The following is a 26,184-nucleotide window of genomic DNA, read 5'->3' as shown; positions in this document are numbered from 1 at the left end:
AGGGAGTTGGTATGAGATCACTCATTAACAAAAAAAAGGCAGCGTTTGGAAAACTAAAAACAGCTGGTGCTGGACCTTCAGCTGGTGCAAACTCACCTACTTCCACTGACTTCAATGGAATGCGATTTACACCAGGTGAGGATCTGGCCCAGGAAGTCCAATATGTGAAAAAAAGTGTATAAATTTGTAATGCATGATCTGCCCAATGACAGGCAACTTTTAGGAATCCAGCTCTATAGCCTCCATGGTAGCGTGGCTCCAACACGCTATACAACATCTTGTGGCGATCACAGACAAAAGTCGAGAGTTTCACAGCTGATTTTTAATTAAAAATGTTCCTAACTAAAAACTGAAAATTCAGGCAAGTATAATATCATTAGAGAGAGCATCAGGGTGACCTCTAAATTAGTATAATTTCATAGATTCTCTTTTTAAAAGGGGAACCCAGCTACTTTGCAACATGCTCAACTGTGAAAGGAAAAGTAAAATTGCTTGTAATGTATTGTCTTTGAATTGTATCCACACATATTTGGCTGTATTAGGTTCTCAGGAACCATTTTAACCCACATGCTCCAACAGCTCCTCACAGCAATCACTTAGCTGCCAAAGCAAAGAACAGGCAGCAGCTTGGTGGAGGAGAAACAAAGGATCATTGTAGTGTATTATTTTGTCAGACCAAACTGTTTACTTACTGACATCAAAAAGAAGAAATAGGAACAGGAAGTCAAACAAACTAGAAGATACTTTCCCCCTTTTCTCAGGCATTATTTACTGTAACCTCCCTCTTTGAATAGTAAGGAGAAAGCAGCAAATGATCCTAAATTAGTTCCACAGCAGCAGCACAATAAATCACCAATTTTTACCACGAGTCTAGCTAAAATAGTCTTTCAAACCAGTCTGAAGCTTATTTAAATAGACCCAGTGTAACACCATGTCATTCACATTTTAGGTAGCTGTTACAGGCCTAGCTTTCTCTTTTATTCCATCCCACAAACATAGCTCAGTAGACGCCCCAATTAGAACAACTCCTGATGGGCCATATATGAAGTCACCAAGGTAAACTTGGCCATCGCTACCAAGTAGCTAAGAAAGACACTGTCTACCACTTTTAAGCTCCCCATTTACTAAAATAAAGTCGTGTTCTGTATTCCCAAGATTCCCTTGATGCTCTCCATGGATTATTTTAAAATTAAACAATTAAAAACAAATTATCTCTATACCCATACACACACAAGTCTCAATTCCTCCACAGTGACCTGAACAACATTGTTTTTGTCAGCTTGCCATGGACATCTGCAGAGCCTCCACCATGCCAAAAATCGTCTCTCCTGTGAAAAAGCCCTGGGATAGAGGTAAAAACTACAGTAATAAAGCTTTTACTTAGATTTTCCCCTTCTAAAACTTAAAAGAAAGCAGTAATTTTTTTAAGGATTAAATTGTCCCACTTATAAGAAATTACATTTCTTTAAAGTGGAAAGGGAGTGGAGAACAGGGTATTAATTTTACACCTAGTGTTCAGATTTGCAGTTTTAAAAAGCCTCATGAATCACCTTATTTACACTAGCTCATATTCAAATCCTAAGTCCTAACATTATAACCCATGGGATTTTGTACCCATAACAGATTTGGAGTAAATGACCCTTAGTCAAAAACTATGTGGACAGGAAGTGTCACTTCCACATACACATGCTAAGGACATTCTTTATTTGCAGGCATCCTCCTGCCCACTTAGAAAGGGGAGAATGCCATCAGTGGCACTGTCTCCAGCTGACCAGCTTCATTTATGTATGGAAATCAAGAAGTGAAACAATTCAGCTCACAGCAGAAGCCTGGCAGCCAGGGAAAAGTCAGCTAGCAGAGCCAGGAGCTGTCCATACAGACAGCTTCTGCCCCTGTGGATCATTCCCCAGCAAGTAAGAGTCCTCACCCCAAGCCTCAGCATGCTTTAAGGGACAACTTATAAAAGACACTTTGAGGGGCACCTCCAAGTTTCCCTACTTTTCTTCCAGGGGTGCTTACAGGTCTGCCTTTGCTCTTCAAAGTCACCATCTAGAACAATGTCATCTATAAAATAAAAACACTAAGGGAAAAGTGTTGTTGTTTTTTTTTAATTCATTATCCCCAGGACTAACAGTTACAGCCAAATTTATTATTAGAAGGATGTACTTTCGACACTGGGTATTTTTTCTATATATACTGCGGTCATGAGTTGTGAGAAAAAACTTCTGTCTGAGATAGGGTGACCAGACAGCAAATGTGAAAAATCGGGACGGGGGTGGGGGGTAATAGGAGCCTATATAAGAGAAAGACCCAAAAATTGGAACTGTCCCTCTAAAATCAGGAAATCTGGTCACCCTAGTCTGACATCAAGTGAACTCTCTTTTTAAATCACTACAACAGAAGCATTTTCATTTTATTATAAAATTGTTATTTTCCTGCTGGGAAAGCAGCTTTTATTAGCACTTTGATTTTACAAATACAACATAGACCTTGTTGTTATGACATAAATCAGACAGTTACAATGATTAAGACAAGGTCTTATCTGGTACTTCAGTCATATAGGCAACAACATTATAACAAAACAGTGAATACGTGTCATTTTAAGTTAGTTGTGACAACAGAGAACACATTCCCTTTGTCAAAGCAAGTTATACAATCCCCTATGCAAGATCCCAAAGACATGCCTCACCAACTGACTCAGGATAAAACTAATGGAATCATGACAAGAGCAATAGCTGCCATGAGCCACCCCAGACACAAATTCCTGTTTCTCCTTTCTCTGGGTCAGCATATTTTATAGCAGTCAGTCCTTTTCAGGCTAATTAGTCATCCTTCGACAGTAATAAATGCTTCTCTGTATACTGCAGTTTAAATGGAAAGCTGAATGGTTCAAATGCAAAGACGGTCAAAGCTGTAAGAGGCAGGTTTCTGAATTGAAGCATTGTGGACAAACTGGAAACACCCTTCTTCAGTATTTGTACAATAGCTTACGTGGCACCCATTGTTGTGGGATCTTAAAAGGAGACATTAAAAATCCCGTTATGCTCCTCTGCTTCTTATGGCTATCATGGCTATGTCTGGGAGCTATTGGATGTTGCAGACATTTTTAATTTTAAAAAATTTAAAGTACAGCATCAGTGACTACTCCTTCTACAGCAGGGGTCGGCAACCTTTTAGAAGTGGTGTGCCGAGTCCTCATTTATTCCCTCTAACTTAAGGTTCCACGTGCCAGTAATACATTTTAATGTTTTTATAAGGTCTCTTTCTATAAGTCTATAATATAGAACTAAACTATTGCTGTATGTAAAGTAAATAAGATTTTTAAAATGTTTAAGAAGTTTAATTTAAAATTAAATTAAAATGCAGATCTTATCAGTTTAGTGTGATCCTTGCCCTCGCTTTTCCTTGCTGAGTTTTCCAATGTCTGGCACGTATTTGGATACTTCAAGCTGACAACAAATAGAATGGAATGTTTCATGCAGCCTTCTCTGTGGTATTGCTACTGTGATTCCATGGATTTCCTTTTATTTATTTCAGAATTTATTGGCCATCAATGTTACCAACTGACCTCTTGTTTCCGTGTTACGGGACACTGTACATAGAAAGATCTGAGCAGTTCTCGCTTTACTCTTCTTGAGTTTGGATATACCTCAGTTAAGTCAGAATCCTTTATTTTATTTTTACAGGAAAACATAGGGCCTTAATTTTCAGAAGTCACCAGAGGTCTGATTTTCACACTGTGGGTACTCAGCACTTTCTGAAAATCAGGGTCCTTTAAAGTGTCTTAAATTTTGTAACCAAAAACCTGTCCCACCTAAAATTACTGGTCACCTTTGAAAAATTAAGTAATAGATTTTTAAAGCCAGAAGAGGCCATTATCATAATCTAGCCTCACCTCCTGCATAACAGGCCATCAAACCTCACTCAGTGATTTCTGCATTAAGCTCCTAACCTCTGGTTGGAGCTATATCAGCGGTCTTCAACCTTTTTAAGCACAAGATCACTTTTTTAATTTAAGTGCAATGCAGGATCTACCTCATCCCTTTCCCAAAACCCCGCTCCACTCACTCCATCCCCCCCACACTCCATCGCTTGCTCTCCCCCCGCCTCACTCACTTTCACCATACTGGGGCACGGGGTTGGGATGTGGGAGGGGGGTGCAGGCTCTGGACTGGGGCTGAGGGGTTCAGAGTGTGGGAGGGCGCTCTGGGAAGGAGTTTAGGTGCAGGACTGGACTCAGGGCTGGGGTGCAGGAGGGGGTTCAGGGAGCAAAGGGGTTGGTGCTGGCTCCAGGAGAGGGCTCAGGGATGGGACAGAGGGTTGGGGTGCAGGAGGAGGTTTGGGGTGCAAGGGATTTGGGGTGCTGGCTCTGGGACGGGTCTCAGGGCTGGGGCAGAAGGTTGGGGTCCAGGAGAGGTGCGGGCTCCCACTGGGCGGCGCTTACCATGTGCGGCTCCCAGTGAGCAGCGCAGCGGGGCTAAGGCAGGCTCCCTACCTGCCCCGTGACGCTTCCGGCATGTCGCTGCAACCCCTGGGGGAGGGCACGTGGCTCTGCGCACTGCCCCTCCCTGTAGGCACTGCCCCTGCAGCTCTCATTGGCCGCAGTTCCCTGTTCCTGGCCAATGGGAGCTGCGGGGGCAGTGCCTACAGGCAGGTGCAGCACGTGGAGATCCCCACCTCTCCCCCATGCAGGACTCCGGCCACTTCCGGGAGCTGCGTGGGCCCAAGGCATGCAGGGAGCCTGCCTTAGCCCTGCTGTGCCACTGGACTTTTAGTGGCCGGAGACTGCGTTTGATTGGCTGAGGTTCCGCGATCGGCGAGTTGATTGCGATCTACCAGTTGGTGACCACTGAGCTATAGGGTATCTTTTAGAAAAATATCCAGCCTGGTTTTAAAGACTTCAACTGACAGAAAAGCCACCTTGTGCCTAGGTAAATTTTTCCAGTGGTTAATTACGCAGACCGCTAAAACAGTTGTACTTTATTTCTAGTCTGAATTTGTTTCCCACAATCCTGCCTGGAAATTAAAGTCAAATATCCTGGTGGAAAAAAATTCCAAAATCAGCACACTCACCCATACACTCACCCTGGCCTTTTTTAAGATGAGATATGAAAGTTGATCAGAAGTCTGAGCAGCAAGAAGGTCTTTGTAAGATAGACACCCATAATGGGAGAGGGGAAAAAAGGAAAATGGCCAGTGGAAGTAAAGAGGGCAAATCAGAACCCGGAAGCATAACAAACTTTAATAAACACAGAACTGATATGTAAGGTCCTGTGGAAAGAAAACCTAAAGGGATAAAGGAGTTCAGGAGAGATGACAGTTTCTCAAAGGGACAATACTAAAAGCACAAAAGCAAAGCATCTTGATGCAAAGGAAAGATAGCAAAAGGCCAACATGGCTCCACCAGCAGCTCTTTAATGACCTAAAAATCAAAAAGGAATCCAACAAAAAGTTGAAATCTGGACAAATTGCTAAGGATGAATACAACAGAACAGTGCAAGCATGCAGAGACAAAATCAGAAAGGTTAAGGCACAAAATGAATTACATTTGACAAGGGACATAAACTGCAATAGGAAGAGGTTCTATAAATACATTAGGAGCAAGAGAAAGGTGAAGAAAAGTGCAGCAGGGAAGGAGAGATAATAATTGATGACAGGTGTTTAATGCCTATTTTGCTTCAGTCTTCACTAAAAAGGATAATTGCGAACAGATGCTTAAACACAATTAACAAAGGGGAAGGAACACAATCCAGAATAAAAAAACAGGTTAAAGAATTTTCAGATAAGTTAGATGTATTTAAGTCAGCAGGGCCTGATGAAATTCATCAGAGGGTACTCAAGGATGTAGTGCCCATCTTTAAAAAAGGGAAGGAGGATGATCCTGGGAACTACAGGCCAGTCAGCCTCACCTCAGTCCCTGGAAAAATCATGGAGCACATCCTCAAGGAATCAATTCTGAAGCACTTAGAGGAGAGGAAAGTGATAAGGAACAGTCAGCATGGATTCACCAAGGGCAAGTCATGCCTGACTAATCTAATTGCCTTCTATGACGAGATAACTGGCTCTGTGGATGAGGGGAAAGCGGTGGACATGATGTTCCTTGACTTTAGCAAAGCTTTTGACACGGTCTCCCACAGTATTCTTGCCAGCAAGTTAAAGAAGTATGGGCTGGATGAATGGACTATAAGGTGGATAGAAAGCTGGCTAGATAGTCGGGCTCAATGGGTAGTGATCAATGGCTCCATGTCTAGTTGGCAGCCGGTATCAAGTGGATTGCCCCAAGGGTCGGTCCTCAGGCCGGTTTTGTTCAATATCTTCATAAATGATCTGGAGGATGGTGTGGATTGCACCCTCAGCAAGTTTGCAGATGACACTAAACTGGGAGGAGAGGTAGATACGCTGGAGGGTAGGGATAGGATACAGAGGGACCTAGACAAATGAGAGGATTGGGCCAAAAGAAATCGGATGAGGTTCAACAAGGACAAGTGCAGAGTCCTGCACTTAGGACGGAAGAATCCCATGCACCGCTACAGACTAGGGACCGAATGGCTCGGCAGCAGTTCGGCAGAAAAGGACCTAGGGGTTACAGTGGACGAGAAGTTGGATAGGAGTCAACAGTGTGCTGTTGTTGCCAAGAAGGCCAATGGCATTTTGGGATGTATAAGCAGGGGCATTGCCAGCAGATCGAGGGACGTGATCATTCCCCTCTGTTCGACATTGGTGAGGCCTCATCTGGAGTACTGTGTCCAGTTTTGGGCCCCACACTACAAGAAGGATGTGGAAAAATTGGAAAGAGTCCAGCGGAGGGCAACAAAAATGATTAGGGGACTGGAACACATGACTTATGAGGAGAGGCTGAGGGAACTGGGATTGTTTAGTCTGCGGAAGAGAAGAATGAGGGGGGATTTGATAGCTGCTTTCAACTACCTGAAAGGGGGTTCCAAAGAGGATGGATCTAGACTGTTCTCAGTGGTAGCTGATGACAGAACAAGGAGTAATGGTCTCAAGTTGCAGTGGGGGAGGTTTAGGTTGGATATTAGGAAAAACTTTTTCACTAGGAGGGTGGTGAAACACTGGAATGCGTTAGCTAGGGAGGTGGTGGAATCTCCTTCCTTAGATATTTTTAAGGTCAGGCTTGACAAAGCCCTGGTTGGGATGATTTAGTTGGGGATTGGTCCTGCTTTGAGCAGGGGGTTGGACTAGATGACCTCCTGAGGTCCCTTCCAACCCTGATATTCTATGATTCTAAGGAAATAAGTGAAGTAAATCTTAAAACAGTTAGCAATTATCTTCAAGAATTCATGAAGGACAGGTGAAGTCCCAGAGGACTGGAGAAGGGCAAACATAGTACCTATCATTAAAAAGAATAAATAGTTTCTGGGGAATTATAGACAAGTCAGCCTAACTTTGATACCTTGAAAGATACTGGAACAAATTTTTAAAACAATCAATAAGCACTAGAAGATAAACAGAATAATTAATTGACAACATGGATTTGTCAAAAACAAATCATACCAAATCAACAAATCTTGCCTAGTTTTCTTCTTTGACAGGGTTACTGGCATAGTGGATGGGAGGAGGCAGTAGATGTAATGTATCTTGAATTTAGTAATGCTTTTGACACTGACCCATATGACATTCTCATAAGCAAACTAGGGAAACACAGTCTAGATCAGAAAGAAAAGGAGTCCTTGTGGCACCTTAGAGACTAACCAATTTATTTGAGCATGAGCTTTCGTGAGCTACAGCTCACTTCATCAGATGCATACCGTGGAAACTGCAGCAGTCTAGATCAGATCACTATTAAGATGGGTGCAGAACTGGTTGAAAGACCATACTCAATTTTCAATGGTTTGCTGTCAAACTGGGATGACGCATGCAATGGGGTCCTGCAGGGACCTGTCCTGATTCTGGTACTATTCAACACATTTTCATTCATAACCTGGATAATGGAGCGGACAGTATGCTTATAAAAATCTGAAAATTACACAATGCTGGGAAAGAGTTGCAAGCCCTTTTGAGGACAGGATTATAATTCAGAAGGACCTTGACAAATTGGAGAACCGGTCTGAATTCAACAAGACAAAATTCAGTAAAGATAAGTGAAGTACTTTGCACTTAGAAAGGAAAAAAAAAAAATCAAACACACAACTACAAAACGGAGCATAACCAACTAGGTGGTCGTATCGCTAAAAAGAGCTGGGGATCATAGTGGATCACAAATTGAATATGAGCCAACAATGGGATGCGTTGCAAAAAAGGCTAATATTCTGGGGTATATTAATAAGAGTGCTGTAAGTAAGGGCTAGTTTACACAAGACATGCTACAGTGGCTCAGCTGCACTGTTGCACCTGCAGCGCTGTAACACGTCTGGTGAAGACGCCGTGTGCCAGGGATCTCAAACTCACATCACCACAAGGGCCACACGAGGACGAGTACACTGGCCCGATGGCTGCATCAGTAAAACCTTTTCATACGACGACACAAAAGTATAGTCAAAAATGAAAAAAATGAAGAGTAATATAATATGCTATTAAAAGTCAATGTATTAACTTTTTAAAAACTGTAATGTGAAGAGGGGTTTTAATAAAATATAAACACTCAGTAATGCACCTCACTCAAACGACAACACACACATTTACTTTTAGAATTACTTCCTTTAAAGCCCCCCTCTCTTCCCCCGGCCCCACTCCACCCCTTCCATGAGGCCCCACCCCTGCACCATCCCATTCCAACCCCTTCCCCAAAGTCCCCACTCCAACTCTGCTCCCTCCCTGCCCCTACTCCAACCCCTTCCCCAAATTTCGCCCCCGCCCTCTGAGCGCACCGCATCTCCGCTTCTTCCCCCTTCCTCCTGGAAAGTCCTAAGTGCCACCAAACAGCTGTTTGGTGGCGGTAAGGGCTGGGAGGTAGGCAGAGGAGTGGGGACACGGTGTGCTTGGGGAGGGGGAGGATGTGCGTGGTGGGGGACCTTGGCTGCCAGTGGAGTCAGCACCTATGGCGGGCCACAGGAAATAACTCCGCAGGCCGCATGTTTGAGACCCCTGCTCTATGCCAACAGGAGACAGCTCTCCCATTGGCATTAATAAATCCACCTCCATGATAGGCAGTACACTATGTCGGCAGGAGAAGCTCTCCCGCCAACATAGCGCTGTCCACACTGGCGATTAGCTCAGTGTAACTTACGCTGGTGGGGGGTGTTACCTAGCAGCTCTGTGTTCTTAGGGAACCAGGACGCAGTACCCAGCCTGACTCATGAAAGACCTTCCCCGCCCCCTCCCCAGCCTCTGCTTGAACCAAAGCTGATCAGAAGAAAGATTTACAAAAAGCAATGAAAAAGGCAATGGGAGACACACCTAAACCCTTGGGATAAGGATGACAGAATTAAGGAAACTCCCCTAGCCTCATTTACATCGAAGATGGGACAAGAAGGCATCTCCATTAGCATACAGAATGGAGAACAGAGATTCCAAGTCAAGAACCGCATGGAACTCTGGGACCAGAAAAGCAGGAAAGCACTGCATGATGGGGGAATCTCTGCTCCAGATATTAATGAACCCACACCTGAACGCACCCAGCTCAGTAGTTATCAGAACAATTCTAGTAATAAATTCTTTATTGGTATCCAAAATAGCAAAGCTCCCTAATTGCATTGTGAGCTCCCGCCAAGGAACACCAGCCAAAGCCAGGAATGATCAGCTCCCACGGTCTAGCCTGAACAAAACAACTTTGGTATACTCCCTTGTTTACACATAAACAAATCTAGTGTTCTCCCTTGAACCATTGTTGTTTCTCTACAAAAACCCCTACCCACGCCCAAGTAAGCGTTTTGATGCCTGGATCCTAAATCTGTATCAGTTCCATAGGGACTTCATCTTCTCCTGACTGATCATGCTGGGGGCTCTGCCTGTCTCCAGCACTCCAGACCCTCAGCTACCATCACCACCTGGGACCCCTGATCGATTCAAGCTTCATGGAGTGGTGAGAATCAATCAGTCGTGCTCTCTCTCTCGTTTTTTGGTTTCCTCATTCGCTCTGCAGCAACGCTCCTCATACCCAAGCCAAAAGATCCCTGCAGTGCCCAAAAATCCTGTGGGTTTGCTCATCAAGTGGGTTACTACCAAAACAATTGTAATGTAAAAGTGGGGATAGGGATGTGCTGAACCTGTGGCACATGAGGGTGGAAATGCTTGGAAAATGCTTGGAAATGCTGCTTGACACAGCCTACTGAGTCCAGGGACATATAAGGGGTCAGCTTGGGAGTGCTGATTAACCTGGTCCTCTCAGACGCACTTTGTTAATGTGTTTTCGTCAGATTCTGGGGGTGGAAGAACCTGGTCCTGGGGAACCTAGGTCCTGCAAGATAGCTCCACTGGGAGGGAACTTGCAGCAAGGAGAAGTAGAGCTCCATATGAGAACACAAGTGACACAAGCAGTACAAGGACAGAAGTACAGAAACCACCACCTCCACCCCAGAAGAGTAACCCTAATAAATGAGCATACCCCAAAGTAACGGGCAAAGCTGGTAACAGGGGATGGGGGTTTGAGTGGGAGGCTTATTCACACATTTGAGTGATGTAAGTTACACTGAAGTAAGTGGGAGGGTAGACCTGGCCTAAGACTCAGGAGGTAATTGTCCCGCTCTACTGAACTGGAGTATGGTATCCAGTTTCGGGTGCCACACTTGAAGAAAGATATGGACAAATTGGAGAGAGTCCAGAGAAGAACAACAAAAATGATAAAAGATTTAAAAAACATGTCCTACGAGGAAAGGTAAAAAAAACTAGGTATGTTTAGTCTTGAGAAAAGATGACCAAGGGCAGACCTGATAGACTTCAAATGCACTAAGGGCTGTTATAAAGAAGACGGTGATCAGTTGTTCCCCATGTATACCAAAAGTAGGACAAGTAGTAATGGGCTGAATTTTCAGCAAAGAAGGAGATTTAGTTTTTCCTTATAATCAGATATTAGGATAGTTAAGCACTGGATAGGCTTTCAAGGAAGGTTGTGGGATCTCCATCACTGCAGGTTTTTGAGAACAAGTTAGACAAACACCGGCCAGGTAGGGTCCAGGTATACTTGGTCCTGCTTTAGGACAGATGGGACTGGACTAGATGACCTCTTCAAGTTCCTTCTAGGCCTTCATTTTTATGATCCTGTAATAATCCACCTTGCGTTTGTCTTATTTTAAAGATTCTCGAGACTGGAATGGCTTTTCACTAAATCCATTATTTGCAAATCCATTTTCATTACAGGATATATAAAAGACAGTAAAGTTTTAAAAAGTAGTTTAATTTTAGCATATGATCAACCGAGAATCTTCAGATTTATTTTAAATTGCCTTGCTGGTATAGTACATGTACCAAACTTCATTCTAATGAAAGTACTGTTTTAAGGAATAAACCCCAGCAGGTGGTAGGGTATGGGGGTGTGAAATAGCAAGAACTGAAAAAGAGGGATTTTTTTCAAGTTTTAATAAAAATGTATCTTCTTTAGGATGTCAACACCTTTGGAAGCTTTAGGCGGCTATATACTCCCATAACATGAAGGCAGCTCAGCCTGGCATCCAGTCATTATACCAATTAGATAGGCCACAGGATCAGTGCTTTACTGTGTTAGGACTTAATTGCTCTCTCTGTGTGAGCGCGCGCATTCACTGAGCTGCTCCATCATCTTCAACATCTCCTTGCTCGGGCGTAGATATTCCTCTGCCCTTACCCACTATGACAGACACTGAGACTTCATTTCTATTCATCTTACTTCAGAGGCAGTACCATAAATGCAGTATCCTCAGAGTCTCCCAAATTATTTAAATCAATACGAGTGTAATTTTCTCCGTATTTACACATTACAGAATCAACTATTGTGATCTTGCTTGCACAGACGTAAACCAAGGATAACAGACTATGCTGAAGTAAATGGAGTTACACAACGTAGAACTGGTGTGAGACCAGAATCAGGCCCAATATCCTGAAGAGAGTATTTTCAAGTAGTTTCGAACAGAATTTGTACATCTCTCAATTTTGTGTATAGCTGACCATGTTCAGGCCAAAAGGTATAGGAAATTCATATTTTTCACACTCCTGTGCTACCATAGCTGCAACAGCAAGATTCACAACGCTCCACACTAACATTCTGTTATAAGAGTAAAAGAACCCACCTATGCTTCAAGGTTTTAGGTCTGTTCTCATTACACCAGTGAAAAAAACCTAAACATTTTTTCCCCCCACACATGGTGATTGGTCTAATATGAGGGAACACATGCAGAACTGCCCCAACATTTTCATAATCTGAAACAAATAAAGTACTATTTTTACTCATCAAGCAGACAAACATCTCGAAGACTGCATCAGTATGACTTCAATCTTAGAGGTGAAAACATTATGCAGACTGGGAGTACTTGTGGCACCTTAGAGACTAACCAATTTATTTGAGCATAAGCTTTCGTGAGCTACAGCTCACTTCATCGGATGCATACTGTGGAAAATACAGAAGATGTTCTTATACATACAAACCATGAAAAAATGGGTGTTTACCACTACAAAAGGTTTTCTCTCCCCCCCACCCCACTAGGAGAAGGGGGGTGGGGGGAGAGAGAAAACCTTTTGTAGTGGTAAACACCCATTTTTTCATGGTTTGTATGTATAAGAACATCTTCTGTATTTTCCACAGTATGCATCCGATGAAGTGAGCTGTAGCTCACGAAAGCTTATGCTCAAATAAATTGGTTAGTCTCTAAGGTGCCACAAGTACTTCTTTTCTTTTTGCGAATACAGACTAACACGGCTGTTACTCTGAAACCTATTTAAGTAGCTTGTGGTAGTAATGAGAAACTCGAATACTGCTGATTAAAAAAATGGTTTAAAACAAGGTTTCTGCAGCAACTGATACAGCTGAATCAAAGCTCAGTCAACGTTCTAGTACCAATTAAAGGCAATATTACAGAACACTACTGAGAGGTGGAAGCCATTTCATAGTTGAGCTTCCAACCAACTTCCAACACAAAGGCCTATTTTAATACCCTGTAACTTTAGCTTGGAAAATTGATTTGGTCTGAAAATTCCCAGATTCACTGTGAAGGCAAAAAGAACACTTCTGCATAGTCTGAAATACATTCATTTAAAGGACATTAACAATTACCCTGATATGGAACTGTCTTGTGTGATGTTTGTCTCTCCAGTAAAGTCTTCCAGAAAAGTTGTGTGCTGGCTATATTTGAAGAAATTATGCAGTAATTTTTGTTGTTGTTGTAATAGATAGTTTGGGGCCCAATCCTGTTCCTACTGAATTCAGTGGAAAGTGTTTTTGTTTGCTTGTTTGAAGTTTGTGCAAAGTTTTCTGATTTGACAAGTTGTGTCATGGCAGAGCATTCAATAAGAACATAACTGTAACAAAGCTAGTCTTGAACCTAAGCCTTTACAGATTCAAGCTAGTGCTTACAACACCAACTAACTCTCAAATATCTACAAATGATGGTGTTATTTCCTTCTACTGTCTTTTCAATAGTTTATCACTGATCAAAACAAATTGATTCTGTACGGAAGATAAACATGTACAGTCTTATTCTCCTCCAATTACACAATATGTGAAAAAATATGATTTCATTAAATTGTGTATATTGCCCTAAAGGTGGCCATCTGTAAAATAAAATCCCTATCCTAAGAACATTACGAGTTAAACTGGGAGGGGAAGAAATTAGTGTTGTGACCTAAAAGGGGAAGGAACAATCACAGAGTCATAGACTTTAAGGTCAGAAGGGACCATCATGATCATCTAGTCTGACCTCCTGCATATTGCAGGACAAAGAACCTCACCCACCCACTCCTATTATAGACCCCCTAACCTCTGGCCAAGTTACTGAACTCATGATTTAAAGACTTCAAGTTACAGAGAATCCACCATTTACACTAGTTTAAACCTACAGATGATCCATGCCCCATGCTGCAGAGGAATGCAAAAAATCCCTACGGTCTCTACTAATCTGACCTGGAGGGAAATTCCTTTCCGACCCCAAATATGGTGACCAGTTAGACCCTGAGCATGTGGGCAAGATCCATCAGCCAGACATCCAGGAAAGAATTTTCTGTAGTAACTCAGAGCCCTCCCCATCTAGTGTCCCATCACTGGCTGTTGGGGATATTTGCTGCTAGCAGTTGCAGATCAGCTACATGCCATTGTAGGCAGTCTCATCATACCATCCCCTCCATAAACTTATAAAGCTCAGTCTTGACGCCAGTTACGGTTTTGCCCCCACTACTAGTCTTGGAAGGCTGCTCAGAATTTCACTCCTCTGATGGTTAGAAACCTTCGTCTAAGTTCAATCCACTTGTTGATGGCCAGTTTATATCCATTTGTTCTTATGTCCACATTGGTACCTACCTTAAATAATTCCTCTCCCTCCCTGGTATTTATCCCGCTGATTTATTTATAGAGAGCAATCATATCTCCCTTCAGCCTTCTTTTGGTTAGGCTAAACAAGCCAAGCTCTTTGAGTCTCCTCTCATAAGGTAGGTTTTCCGTGCCTCAGATCATCTTAGTAGCCCTTCTCTGCACCTGTTCCAGTTTGCATTCATCTTTCTTAAACCTGGAAGACCACAATTGCACACAGTATTCCAGATAAGGTCTCACCAATGCCTTGTATAATGGTACTAACACTTCCCTGTCTCTACTGGAAATACCTTGCCTGACACATGTTAGGACTGCATTAGCCTTTTACACAGCTTCATCACATCTTCCTGTGATCAACCAATACACCCAGGTCTTGCTCCTCCTTTGTCACTTCCAATTGAAACATCCCCATTTTATAGCAAAAATTCTCGTTGTTAGTCCTTAAGTGCATGACCTTGCACACTGCACTATTACATTTCATCCCATTTTTACCACTCCAGTTTACAAAGTCATCCAGATTATTTTGTATGATATTCTGGCCCTCCTCCGTATTGGCAATACTGCCCAATGTTGTGTCATCCAGAAATTTTATTAGCACATTCCCACTTTCTGTGACAAGGTCAGTAATAAAAATGTTAAATAAGATTGGTCCCAAGACCAATCCCTCCGGAACTCCACTAGTAACCTCCTTCCAGCCTGACAGTTCACTTTTCATTATGGACCATTGTAGTTTCCCCTTTAACCAGTTCCTTATCCACCTTTCAATTCTCATATTAATCCCTACCTTGTCCAATTTAACTAATTATTTCTCATGTGGAACTCCATCAAATGCCTTACTAAAATGCAGGTACACCTCTACCCCGATATAATGTGAATTCAGATATAACACGGTAAAGCAGCGCTCCGGGGAGCAGGGCTGCTTTACCTCATTATATCCGAATTCATGTTACCGCAAGCGGTTCCTCTGCCCCCCCATCCCAGCTCACCTCCGCTCCGCCTCCTTCCCTGAGCGCGCCGCCACGGCTCCACTTCTTCCTTCCTTCCTTCCAGGTTTCCCGCACCAAACAGGTGATTGGCACAGCAAGGCTAGAAGGGAGGGAGGGAGGGAGAAGCGGAGCAGCTGTGGCGTTCTCAGAGGCGGAGGCAGAGCAGAGGTGAGCTGGGGTGGGGAGCAGTTCCTCTCCCTACCCCGATATAACACGGTCTCACCTAAAAGACAGTAAGATTTTTTGGTTCCCGAGGACCGCGTTATATCGGGGTACAGGTGTATCTTAGATCTACAACACTTCCTTTGTCTAAAAAATCAGTTATCTTATCAGAGAAGATCAGGTTGGTCTGGCATAATCTAGCTTTTGTAAAACCATGTTGTATTTTATCCCATTTACCATTCAAATCTATGTCCTTAACTACTTTCTCTTTCAAAATTTGTTCCAAGACCTTGCATACAATTGTCAAATTAACAGTCCTGTAGTTTCCCAGATCACTTTTCTTCTCCTTTAAATATAGGAATGATATTAGCATTTTCTCTAGTCATATAGTATGACCACGTTTACAGATTCATTAAAAATCCTTGCTATTGGGCTTGCAATATCATGTGCCAGTTCCTTTAATATTCTTGGATGGAGATTATCCAGGACGCCCCCGATTCATTCCCATTAAGCTGTTTGAGTTTGACTTCCACCTCGGATGTGGAGATTTCTACCTCCATATCCTTGTTCCCATTAGCCACCCTGCCACTATTTCATAGCACTTCATTAGCCTCATTAAAAACTGAGGCAAGGAATTTGTTTAGGTGGTGGGCCATGCCTAGATTATCTTTTATCTCCACCCCATCCTTAGTGGTTAGCAGCGCCACTTCTTCTTTCCTTGTTTTCTTCTTATTTATACGGCTATAGAACCCTTTAATATTGGCTTTAATTCCCTTTGCAAGGTGCAACTCTGTTTGGCTACTGGTATTTCTCACTTTATCCCCACACTTTCTCAGGTTTTGAGAAAGCATCCGGGGAGATGGGACAACAATCTCAATTACAATAATCTGAATAACCATGCTGAGAAGCTTCTTTGGTCCTCCTCAGTTTTGTAAAGCAAAACAATCTTGTTAGGCATAGGGATGACAATGGGGAATGCTGAAGTGGAGATTAATTGCATATTACTAGCTGAAAAAAGTGAATTTTGAAGAAAAATCTGAAGGAGTAAGTGAAGTCACTAGGTGCACAAGTTCAGGGAGGCTGTTTGAGGGATACAAAATGGCATGAAAAAGAATGTGGAACTGCAGGAGGAAAAAGCAGCCAAAAGATGCATGAAGGTGAGTAGAGTTGAAGTGAAGGGTCTAGGGCTGAATAGTAGGAAACCAAAGCAAATTTGTAGGCAGTATTGAAGCAAGAAGAAGCTGAAAATGAAGAACCTGAATGAGACATGGAAGAAGACAGAAAGCCTCTAGAGCGTACTGAAGAACGGAGTCACAGAGTCATATCAGCTGGTGAGGAAGATTATTTTTACTGAGACCAGGTGGGTGCGGTAATATTTTTTTATTGGACCAACTTCTGTTGGTGAGAGACAAGCTTTCGAGCTATATAGACCCTTCTTCAGGTCTGAGAAAAGTCCTGAGGCCAGGTCTATGCTACTCATTTATTTCAGTATAACTACATCACTCAGGGGTGTGAAAAAGCCACTTGCTGTATATCAGAAGGACAGAACTGGTTGTGATGGTGGGGGAGTGGCACTATATGTGAAAGAAAGTGTAGAATCAAATGACAGAATCTCGTAATTCCATGCTCGAATAATAAAAATATAGCAGTGGGATATATTACCCACCATCTGACCAGGATGGTGATAGTGACTGTGAAATGCTCAGGGAGATTAGAAAGGCTATGAAAAAATACAAAAACCCTCAATAATAATGGGGGATTTCAACTATCCCCATATTGACTGGGTACATGTCACCTCAGGATGGGATGCAGACAAAGTTTCTTGACACCTTGAATGACTGCTTCTTGCTACTCCTGGAACCCACAAGAGGAGAGACAATTCTTGATTTAGTCCTAAGTGGAGCACAGCATCTGGTCCACCATCTGAACTGCTTGGTAGTAGTAACCATAACATAATTAAATTAAACATCCCTGTGATGGGGAAAACACCACAGCAGCCAAACACTGTGGCATTTAATTTCAGAAAGGGGAACGACACAAAAATGAGGAAGTTAGTTAAACAGAAATTAAAAAGGTACAGTGCCAAAAGTGAAACCCCTGCAAGCTGCATGAAAACTTTTCAAAGACACCATAAAAAAGAGGCTCAACTTAAATGTATACCCCAAATTAAAAAAAACATAGTAAGAGAACCAAAAAAGTGACACCATGGCTAAGCAACAAAGTAAAAGAAGCAGTGAGAGACAAAAAGGCATCCTTTAAAAAGTAGAAGTTAAATCCTAGGAAGGAAAATAGAAAGGAGCATAAACCCTAGCAAATAAAGTATAAAAATATAATTAGGAAGGTCAAAAAAGAATTTGAAGAACAGCTAGCCAAAGACTCAAAAAGTAATAGCAAAATTTTTTTTAAGTACATCAGAAGCAAGAAGCCTGCTAAACAACCAGTGGGCCCACTGGACGATTGAGATTCTAAAGGAGCACTCATGAATAAGACTATTGCAGAGAAACTAAATGAATTCTTTACATCAGCCTTCATGGCTGAGGATGTGAGGGAGATTCCCAAACCTCAGCCATTCTTTCTGGGTGACAAATCTGAGGAATTGTCCCAGATTGAGGTGTCATCAGAGGACGTTTTGGAACAACCGATAAAATAAACAGTAATAAGTCACCAGGACCAGATGGTATTCACCCAAGAGTTCTGAAGGAACGCCAATGTGAAATTGCAGCACTACTAACTGTGGTTTGTAACCTATCATTTAAATCAGCTTCTGAACCAATTGACTGGAAGATAACTAATGACATGCCAATTTTTTAAATGGGCTCCAGAGGTGATTCCGACAATTACAGGCTGATAAGCCTGACTTCAGTACCAGGCAAACTGGTTGAAACTATAGTAAAGAACAATATTTTCAGATTTCAGACACATAGATGAACATAATTTGTTGGGGAAGAGTCAACATGTTTTTGTAAAGGGAAATCATGCCTCACCAATCTACTAGAATTCTTTGAGGGGGGTTAACAAGCATGGGGGGATCCAGTGGATATAGTGTACTTAGATTTTCAGAAAGCCTTTGACAAGCTCCCTCACCAAAGGCTCTTAAGCAAAGTAAGCTGTCATGGGATAAGAGGAAAGGTCCTCTCATGGATTGGTAACTGGTTAAAAGATAGGGAATAAATGGTCAGTTGTAAGAATGGAGAGAAGTAGATAGTGGTGTTCCCCAGGGGCCTGTACTGGGACCAGTCCTATTCAACATATTCATAAATGATCTAAAAAAGGGGGTAAACAGTGAGGTGGCAAAATTTGCAGAGGATACAAAACTACTCAAGATAGTTAAGTAGATTACGAAGCGCTACAAAGGGATCTTACAAAACTGGGTGATTGGGCAATAAAATGGCAGATGAAATTCAATATATGGTGTCATTAGAAATTCAATGTATGGTGCCATTAGAAAGCTTGTAATCCACTAAGTGTGTTCACCCTATTTGTTTGCATGTATTATTTCTATATCTGGAGTTAGGAGAATAAGATAAATTTGAATCACTGATGTAAACATATTAAGTGGAGGCCATTAAGGGTGCTTCAGAAACAATCAGTTGTAAATGGCTTTAGTTACTTGAAAGCCTTCCTGTGTATGTGTGGGCCAGCCCATTGGGAATGGAAACTAGGGGTCTGACAGTGACATGTGACCATGTCACCTGATAATGAAATCCATCTTAAAACTGGTACTTTTCCATTTAGAAGGAGGGGTGGGGACCCAGAGACAAAAGATTCTCGCCTTGTACCAAAGCTATGAAAGGGGGTAGAGCAGGACAAAAGGGGCTGCCGGTCATGAGAAAAACCCTTCTTACCACCCGAGATGTCTGCTGGATCTAACAACGACTGTACAGATGCTCCCCGGGTTACACAAGACCCGACTTATGCAAATTTGCACTTACGGAAAAAGTTCCATAAGCCAGAAATAGGATTTTCAAGTTGTGGAAATTTGTGTGTAATATACAGGTATATGTTTCCAACTTACGCAAAATTCGAGTTACACAAGGCTTTCTGGAATGCAACGATTGCGTAAATTGGGGGGGCGTCTGTACCAGGGAAAGGATTGGGCCCGGACTAGGAAGGAGTCTGGTTCTCTTACTGGGGGTCGAGACCCCACAGGGGGTCACGAGGTTATTACATAAGGGGTCACGAGCTGTCAGCCTCCATCCTAAACCTCACTTTGCCTCCAGCATTTATAATGGTGTTAAATATATAAAAAAGTGTTTTTAATGTATGGGGGGCAGGGGGGAAATCGCACTCAGAGGCTTTCTATGTGAAAGGGGTCACCAGGACAAAAGTTTGAGGATCACTGGTCTAGTCTGTGAAAGAAGCTTATTGGAACATCTCTGAGGGTAAGATATTACCTGTAATTAATTTCTTAATGTATTAGGCTTAGACTTGCGTGTTTTTGCTTTATTTTGCTTGGTGATTTACTTTGTTCTGTCTGTTATTACTTGAAACCACTTAAATCCTACTTTTTACACTTAATAAAATCACTTTTGTTTATTAATAAACCCAGAGTTAAGTGATTAATATTGGGGGGAGCAAACAGCTGTGCATCTCTCTCAATCAGTGTTCTAGAGGTCAGACAATTTATGAATTTACCCTGTATAAGCTTTATATGGAGTAAAACGGATTTATTTAGGGTTTGGATCCCATTGGGGGCTGGGTTTCAGGGTTCTGGAGATAGGTAACTTGCTGAGCAGATTTTAGTTAAAGTCTGCAGCTCTGGGGGCATGGCCCAGACCTGGGTTTGTGTTGCAGCAGGTTAGTGTGTCTGGCTCAACAAGGCAGGTTCTGGAATCCCAAGGTGGCAGGGAAAACAGGCTCAGAGGTAATTTCAGCACATCAGTGACAGTCCCAAGGAGATCTTAGTGACTGAACTCATCACAAGGTCCATCAATGGCTATTAGCCAGGATGGGCAAGGATGGTTTCCCTAGCCTGTTTGCCAGAAGCTGGGAATGGGCGACAGGGGATGGATCACTTGATGACTACCTGTTCTGTTCATTCCCTCTGGGGCACCTGGCATTGGCCACTTTCATAAGGTGGGATACTGGGCTTGATGGACCTTTGGTCTGACCCAGCATGGCCATTCTTATGTTCTGTACTGACCTTAATGCCCCATGTAGACAGTGCTATGTCCATGGGAGAGCTAAGCCGACAGGAGAGCTCTCTCCTATTAGCTTAAAGCGTCTTCATCAAAGCGCAACAGTGGCACAGCTGCATCAGATGCAGCGTTTGCAGTGTCCTGAGAGTGTCTCAGCTAAATACAAGATTGAACAGATAGTTTAGCATTAGTAGTTAGCACAAATTCTAAGGGACCATTCAAAGTGAAGTAGCCCGTTAAACCCTTGTAGTCACAGGAGAAAAAGTGGAGTTAGTGTTAGTTTGGTGAGGCATTTTGTATAGAATTAAGGGAAGTCAGTTGAGAAGCAGGGTGGGATAAAGCAGGTGGAAGTGGTAGTCAAGGTGGGAGATGACACGGATATGGGCCATGGGTTTTTCAGCAAAGATGGAGAGGAAGGATGGATGGATTTTGGAGCTACTGAACAGGAAGGAACTGATGAGGTCTGGCAATTTTTCCCCCCAGATATTTATCATCCAGAGACTGATACAAAAAACAAGTACGGCGCTACCAATAAAACCCAGCTCTATTTCTGCTCTCAGCTGCTGGAAAGGAGGACAGTGCCTGGATTAGTGCCAGAGTGCCATTTCTGGACCTTGCTCCTGGACTCCATTGTTTATATAACCCTCTGATTTATAGGTCTCCAACCCTCTCTCTTTCCTCCGCATTTACCAGGTCTAGGCCCCCATCATGCAAGGTATTGTAGGACATAATAATAATGGTCCCTGCCTCAAAAAGTTTATTCACTGATGCCCATAGGTTCTACATAGAGCATGTCTACACTACAGGGACTACAGCAGCAAAGCTATGGTGCTGTAGCTATGCCAGCAGAATACCATAGTGTAGATGCAGCCTTCAGTGGTGGAATGTGTTTTTTCATCTCTGTAGGAACCCCACCTCCCTGAGCAACAGTAGCTAGGTTGATTGAAACATTCTTCCATTGGCCTAGCTACGTCTACATGGGCTATTACATTAACATAGCTATGGAGCTCAGGGATTTTTCATACCCCACAGGGCCACAGCTATGCCAACCTCAATTTTAAGTGGAGGTCAGACCAGAGCTGTCTACAAACTCATGAAGACAGAACAACACAGACTGTTCAGAAGTTGATCTTTGCTTTCATCAGAGCTAGGAATTTTATTTTAAATGTCAGATTGAATTCTACAAGAATAAATCCCACCAGTAATGAGGTAAAGTCCTGTTTCCTCTTTTCCCCCTTGCTTCCCCCCCACAACCTTTTCCAACCGTTAAGGTCCTTTCTTACCCCCCTACAGCCCCTCCCCCCACCCCCCACTTCTTTTGTAAGTTCTAACAGGAAGAACTTGGCAAGAGCCCAGATGTGCATGGTGGAAAGAAAGAGAGTCAAATATAACACTAAAGGCTTGTCTACACTGGCACTTTACAGCGCTGCAACTTTCTCGCTCAGGGCTGTTAAAGAACCCCCACCCCCGCCCCAAGTGCAGCAAGTTTCAGTGCTGTAAAGCACCAGTACAGACAGTGCCCCAGTGCTGGGAGCGGCTCCCAGCACTGGTAGCTACTCCCCTCATGGAGGTGCACCGTGACCACGCAAGCCATGTTAAAGCGATGCTGCGGCAGTGCTGTAATGTTGCCAGTATAGACTAGCCCTAAATTAAAAGGAGAGACTAACCAATTTATTTGAGCATAAACTTTCGTGAGCTGCAGCTCACGAAAGCTTATGCTCAAATAAATTGGTTAGTCTCTAAGGTGCCACAAGTACTCCTTTTCTTTTTGCGAATACAGACTATCACGGCTGTTACTCTGAAACCTAGCCCTAAATTAGTAATTCTGGGCAACAGGTAAGATAGTTAAATCCTTAACTGTGAAAGGAGGGACTGGAGAAGAATTAAGGAGAAAGGTGAGAAGTTCAGGTTTGCCTCCTCTTGATCATGAATTTGAGCTGGTGAAAGGAAATCCAGGAAGAGATACCAGAGTTGAAGATGAGAGGCTGAACAGCTAGGGAGAGAAGTGGATTTTGGAGTTGACAGCAGGGAACAGGCAACCACAATCATGATATCACTGAGGGTCAGAATATGTTAAATCTCTAAATCCTTTATTACTCATAAAGAGTCAGAGCTGCACTGTTTTTAGTGGGGCCAAGCCCAGTTAAGCTTAAAAAGATGTTTTCCTTAATTAAAACCAGTTTCCAAACCACCTCACCTCTCCCACAGTTATTCAATGAGTAACAAAGATCCAAGTTTCAGAGACTTCCTCAGACAGTATGTGCTTCTGTAATACATTCCACATCAGAAAAACAGTCCCCACTTACTCTCTGCACATGGAGACCTGGACCCAGATTTTAATGCAAATTGTTATTGCTAAATGACTCTCCCTTGGATTGTGTTTTACAAAAACCTTTTTTAAGTGTTTCCTACACCATAACACATTTTGAGTCTCAAAACTGAGTAATGTGCCAAAGGGATGGCATCCAAAATGGAAATATATATAATATATACAATGGGATTAAGCATACTAAACAGAAAAGAAAAGAGAACAGGAGTACTTGTGGCACCTTAGAGACTAACAAATTTATCAGAGCATAAGCTTTCGTGGGCTACAGCCCGCTTCATCGGATGCACAGAATGGAACATATAGTAAGAAGATATCTATAGATATTGTTAGTCTCTAAGGTACCACAAGTACTCCTGTTCTTTTTACAGATACAGACTAACACGGCTGCTACTCTGAAACCTGTCAGAAAAGGAAAGGTATACAAAGCTTGAGAATCAAAGGCCACTAGACTGATGCAAAACTTCAGCTTCAAAAGGCTAGCGAATGCATATCAGAAATCCAGTTTCAGAGAACATATGCATTTTCTATACATGGTCTTTCCACAAATAGGCTAAAGGCAAAGTTCTTACTATTACTGTTGGGATACTACTCTGGACAATTTTCAGAGTAGCAGCCATGTTAGTCTGTATCCGCAAAAAGGAGTACTTGTGGCACCTTTGTTAGTCTCTAAGGTACCACAAGTACTCCTTTTCTTTCTAATCTTTACAATGTAAACCCACACACCATGTCTTTTTGAATCTGTAGCTAGACTGAAATAATAGTACAGAGAGAAGCATATACTTCCCCTATCTTAAGGTGGTGTTATGGTTGCATTTTAATAATTATCACAAACTCCAACATTAATTATTTAACTGCTGGATGTTAGTGAGTTTTCCTAAGACGGATGTATGGTTACTCCTGTCATGTGCTGATGATGTTCCATGGCAATAAGGTTGCAAGTTTTGAATGTAACTATATACTCTTTTGATTGTACAGGAAATTAAAATGTTAGCCACTTAAAAATTAGGACAAGCAGGTGAGTATACCATCTGTAATAAAGTTTTATTTGAAGCGTGCTTGCACAGTCTCGTGGGGTTTCTATAAACTTGTTCCAGTAATAATGAAGGCAGTTCTGTTTAATATGCAAATACACAATTGGATCCATCTGTATACAAAGCTGTATAAACTGCATCAAGGCTATCAGCATAGTGCATGAAAATTAATAGCACGGAGACTGTGTTCTTTACAAAATTGGTCACTGCACAAGTACTGTACCTTTCAAATGTTCCTCTCTGCGCTTTATAATGTATATCCTCTATCATTGTGTAAGATCAGAGCCAGGCAAAACAGATAACCTTTGCAGAAATTAACTCTGCATATTACCTACAACTTGTTGAGGTCTTTCTTCCTTGTTTATTTAGCTTTAGAATAGAGCTAATTAACCAAAGATTAACAAATCATCGTAGTTACTGTAAGATTGATTACCACTTTAATCCTGTGGATACTCAGACACACAGATAAATCAGGCATGGATTAACCAGGTCAAACTATATACAGCCCTGAGACCAGCTAAGAAACCATAATTCATGGTTAGATTGGCAGGGTTAAGTCTCCCAGCTGCCACAGATAAAGCAAATTGATGAAGTAAGGAGGATCTGACTCAAAGGAGGAAATCCCCTCCCGCAAAAGGGCCAAGGGGCAGCATTGGCTGGTAGCCCCATTTTCTTAGCCTTGTCCTCGTGGAGTTCAATGTTACCTTTTGCTCTAGCAAACCAGAGAAGGGATCCCGATTCCGACCCACCACCGGTACGTACGGGTTTGGGAGTTTTCGCAGCTGGGGCGCTAACGGGGCCCCATTCTCTAGCCTTAGATCAACGGCACCAGGTCCTGCTCCTGCTGAGAGGAGCTTGCAGAGTCTCCTGCCTTGCACACACACACCCACCCACCCCGCCCGCCCGCCCGCCCACGTGGGTTAGCAAGCCAAGGAGCAAAGGGGAAGCCACTAGGGAACAAGAGGGAGCAGAAGAAAAACCTCATACTAACACTCCCCCCCCCCCCCCCCCCAACACACACAACAAAACACCTGGGCACAGAAGTCAGCGTCGGGGACCAGACTGGGACAAGAGCCTGAAACTTGTGTGGCTGGGACAGGCCCCCACAGAGCTGGCTCTGCTGCCCCACCCCTCCCCCGGCAGTGCCCCCTGCTAGCTCCCCGGGGGGGAAGGGGGGACGACTCACCCAGCTTCTCCGCCTGCAGCCACGGCGGGGCAGCGAATCCGAGCAGCAGCGCCAGGAGCGCGGAGCGGGCAGCCCGCAGCCCCCCGCTGCAGCCCATGGCTCTGCCTCCCGAGGGGAGGGCGGGGAGCAACTTTCTCCGCTCGCTGCTGCTGCTGCTGCTCCTTCGCCGCCGGGAGCTGCGCTGCCGCCGAGAGGCTCCTGCCAACCCCGGCAGCCGGTGTCTGCGTGTGGCGGGGTCACCCGCCTGGCCCCTGCCCCCGAGGGGCGCTGGGCAAGCGAGGGGCTGCGGTGCGGCCGGCGGCTGCTCCCTCCTGCCCCGCCGCCCGCGTCTCTCTCTCTCTCTCTCTCTTTCGAGAGCGGCGGCAGCTCCGCATCTCTCCTCCCCCTGCCCAGGAGCTGGGGGTGGGGAAAGGAAACCAGAGGCCGGGAAGCACCACGGTTCCCATTGGACAGGGCTGCGGGGCGGCCCCCAGCCTCGCCTCCCCTCTCCCCCCCGCAGAGGCGCAGGCCAGGGTCCAGCGGGTACAAGTGCCTCTCCCTCGGCTGCCGGAGTTGCAGCTGCGGGTCCTTCCTGTCGCGGTGCCCCGCTTGCAGCCCAGCTCGTTGCACGGGACCGTGCAGCTCCGTGGCCATGCTGCGCCTAGTGAGCTCCGAGGCCGGCAGGCGCTGCTGGTGGTACAGCCGGGCCAGCCCGGCTGGACCTGGGTGGGGATCCCGGCGGACCTGGATGGGGGTCATGGCTTCAGCGCGTAGCTCCGGGTTGGGAGGGGTAAATTAGGGCTGTTGTTTGGGCCCCGCAAATCAGAATGAAAGTCCTGAAACTTCCCAGGCATTGCAGGTGCTATGAGGGTGATCAGACAGCAAGTGTGAAAAATCGGGACAGGGGATGGGTGTAATAGGAGCCTATATAAGAAAAAGCCCCAAATAGCACCGTTACTTGCAGCCGGAGTTAGAGTGACCTTT

The 26,184-nt window shown here is 43.8% G+C and overlaps 1 protein-coding gene across 1 annotated transcript in view; it reads right to left on the bottom strand.

Annotated features, from left to right (window-relative positions):
- DCBLD1 (discoidin, CUB and LCCL domain containing 1) overlaps positions 1-25,318 on the bottom strand; it is an 88,130-nt gene extending 62,812 nt beyond the window's left edge. The window contains exon 1 of the mRNA XM_077812141.1: positions 25,222-25,318. Within this exon, the coding sequence (XP_077668267.1) occupies positions 25,222-25,318 (97 nt within the window). The remainder of the gene's footprint in view (positions 1-25,221) is intronic.
- Positions 25,319-26,184: the final 866 nt, after the last annotated feature.

The sequence above is a fragment of the Eretmochelys imbricata genome, chromosome 3 (assembly GCF_965152235.1).
Source record: "Eretmochelys imbricata isolate rEreImb1 chromosome 3, rEreImb1.hap1, whole genome shotgun sequence".
NCBI classification, from domain to species: domain Eukaryota; kingdom Metazoa; phylum Chordata; order Testudines; family Cheloniidae; genus Eretmochelys; species Eretmochelys imbricata.
This window is presented reverse-complemented; position numbering and strand designations above follow the sequence as displayed.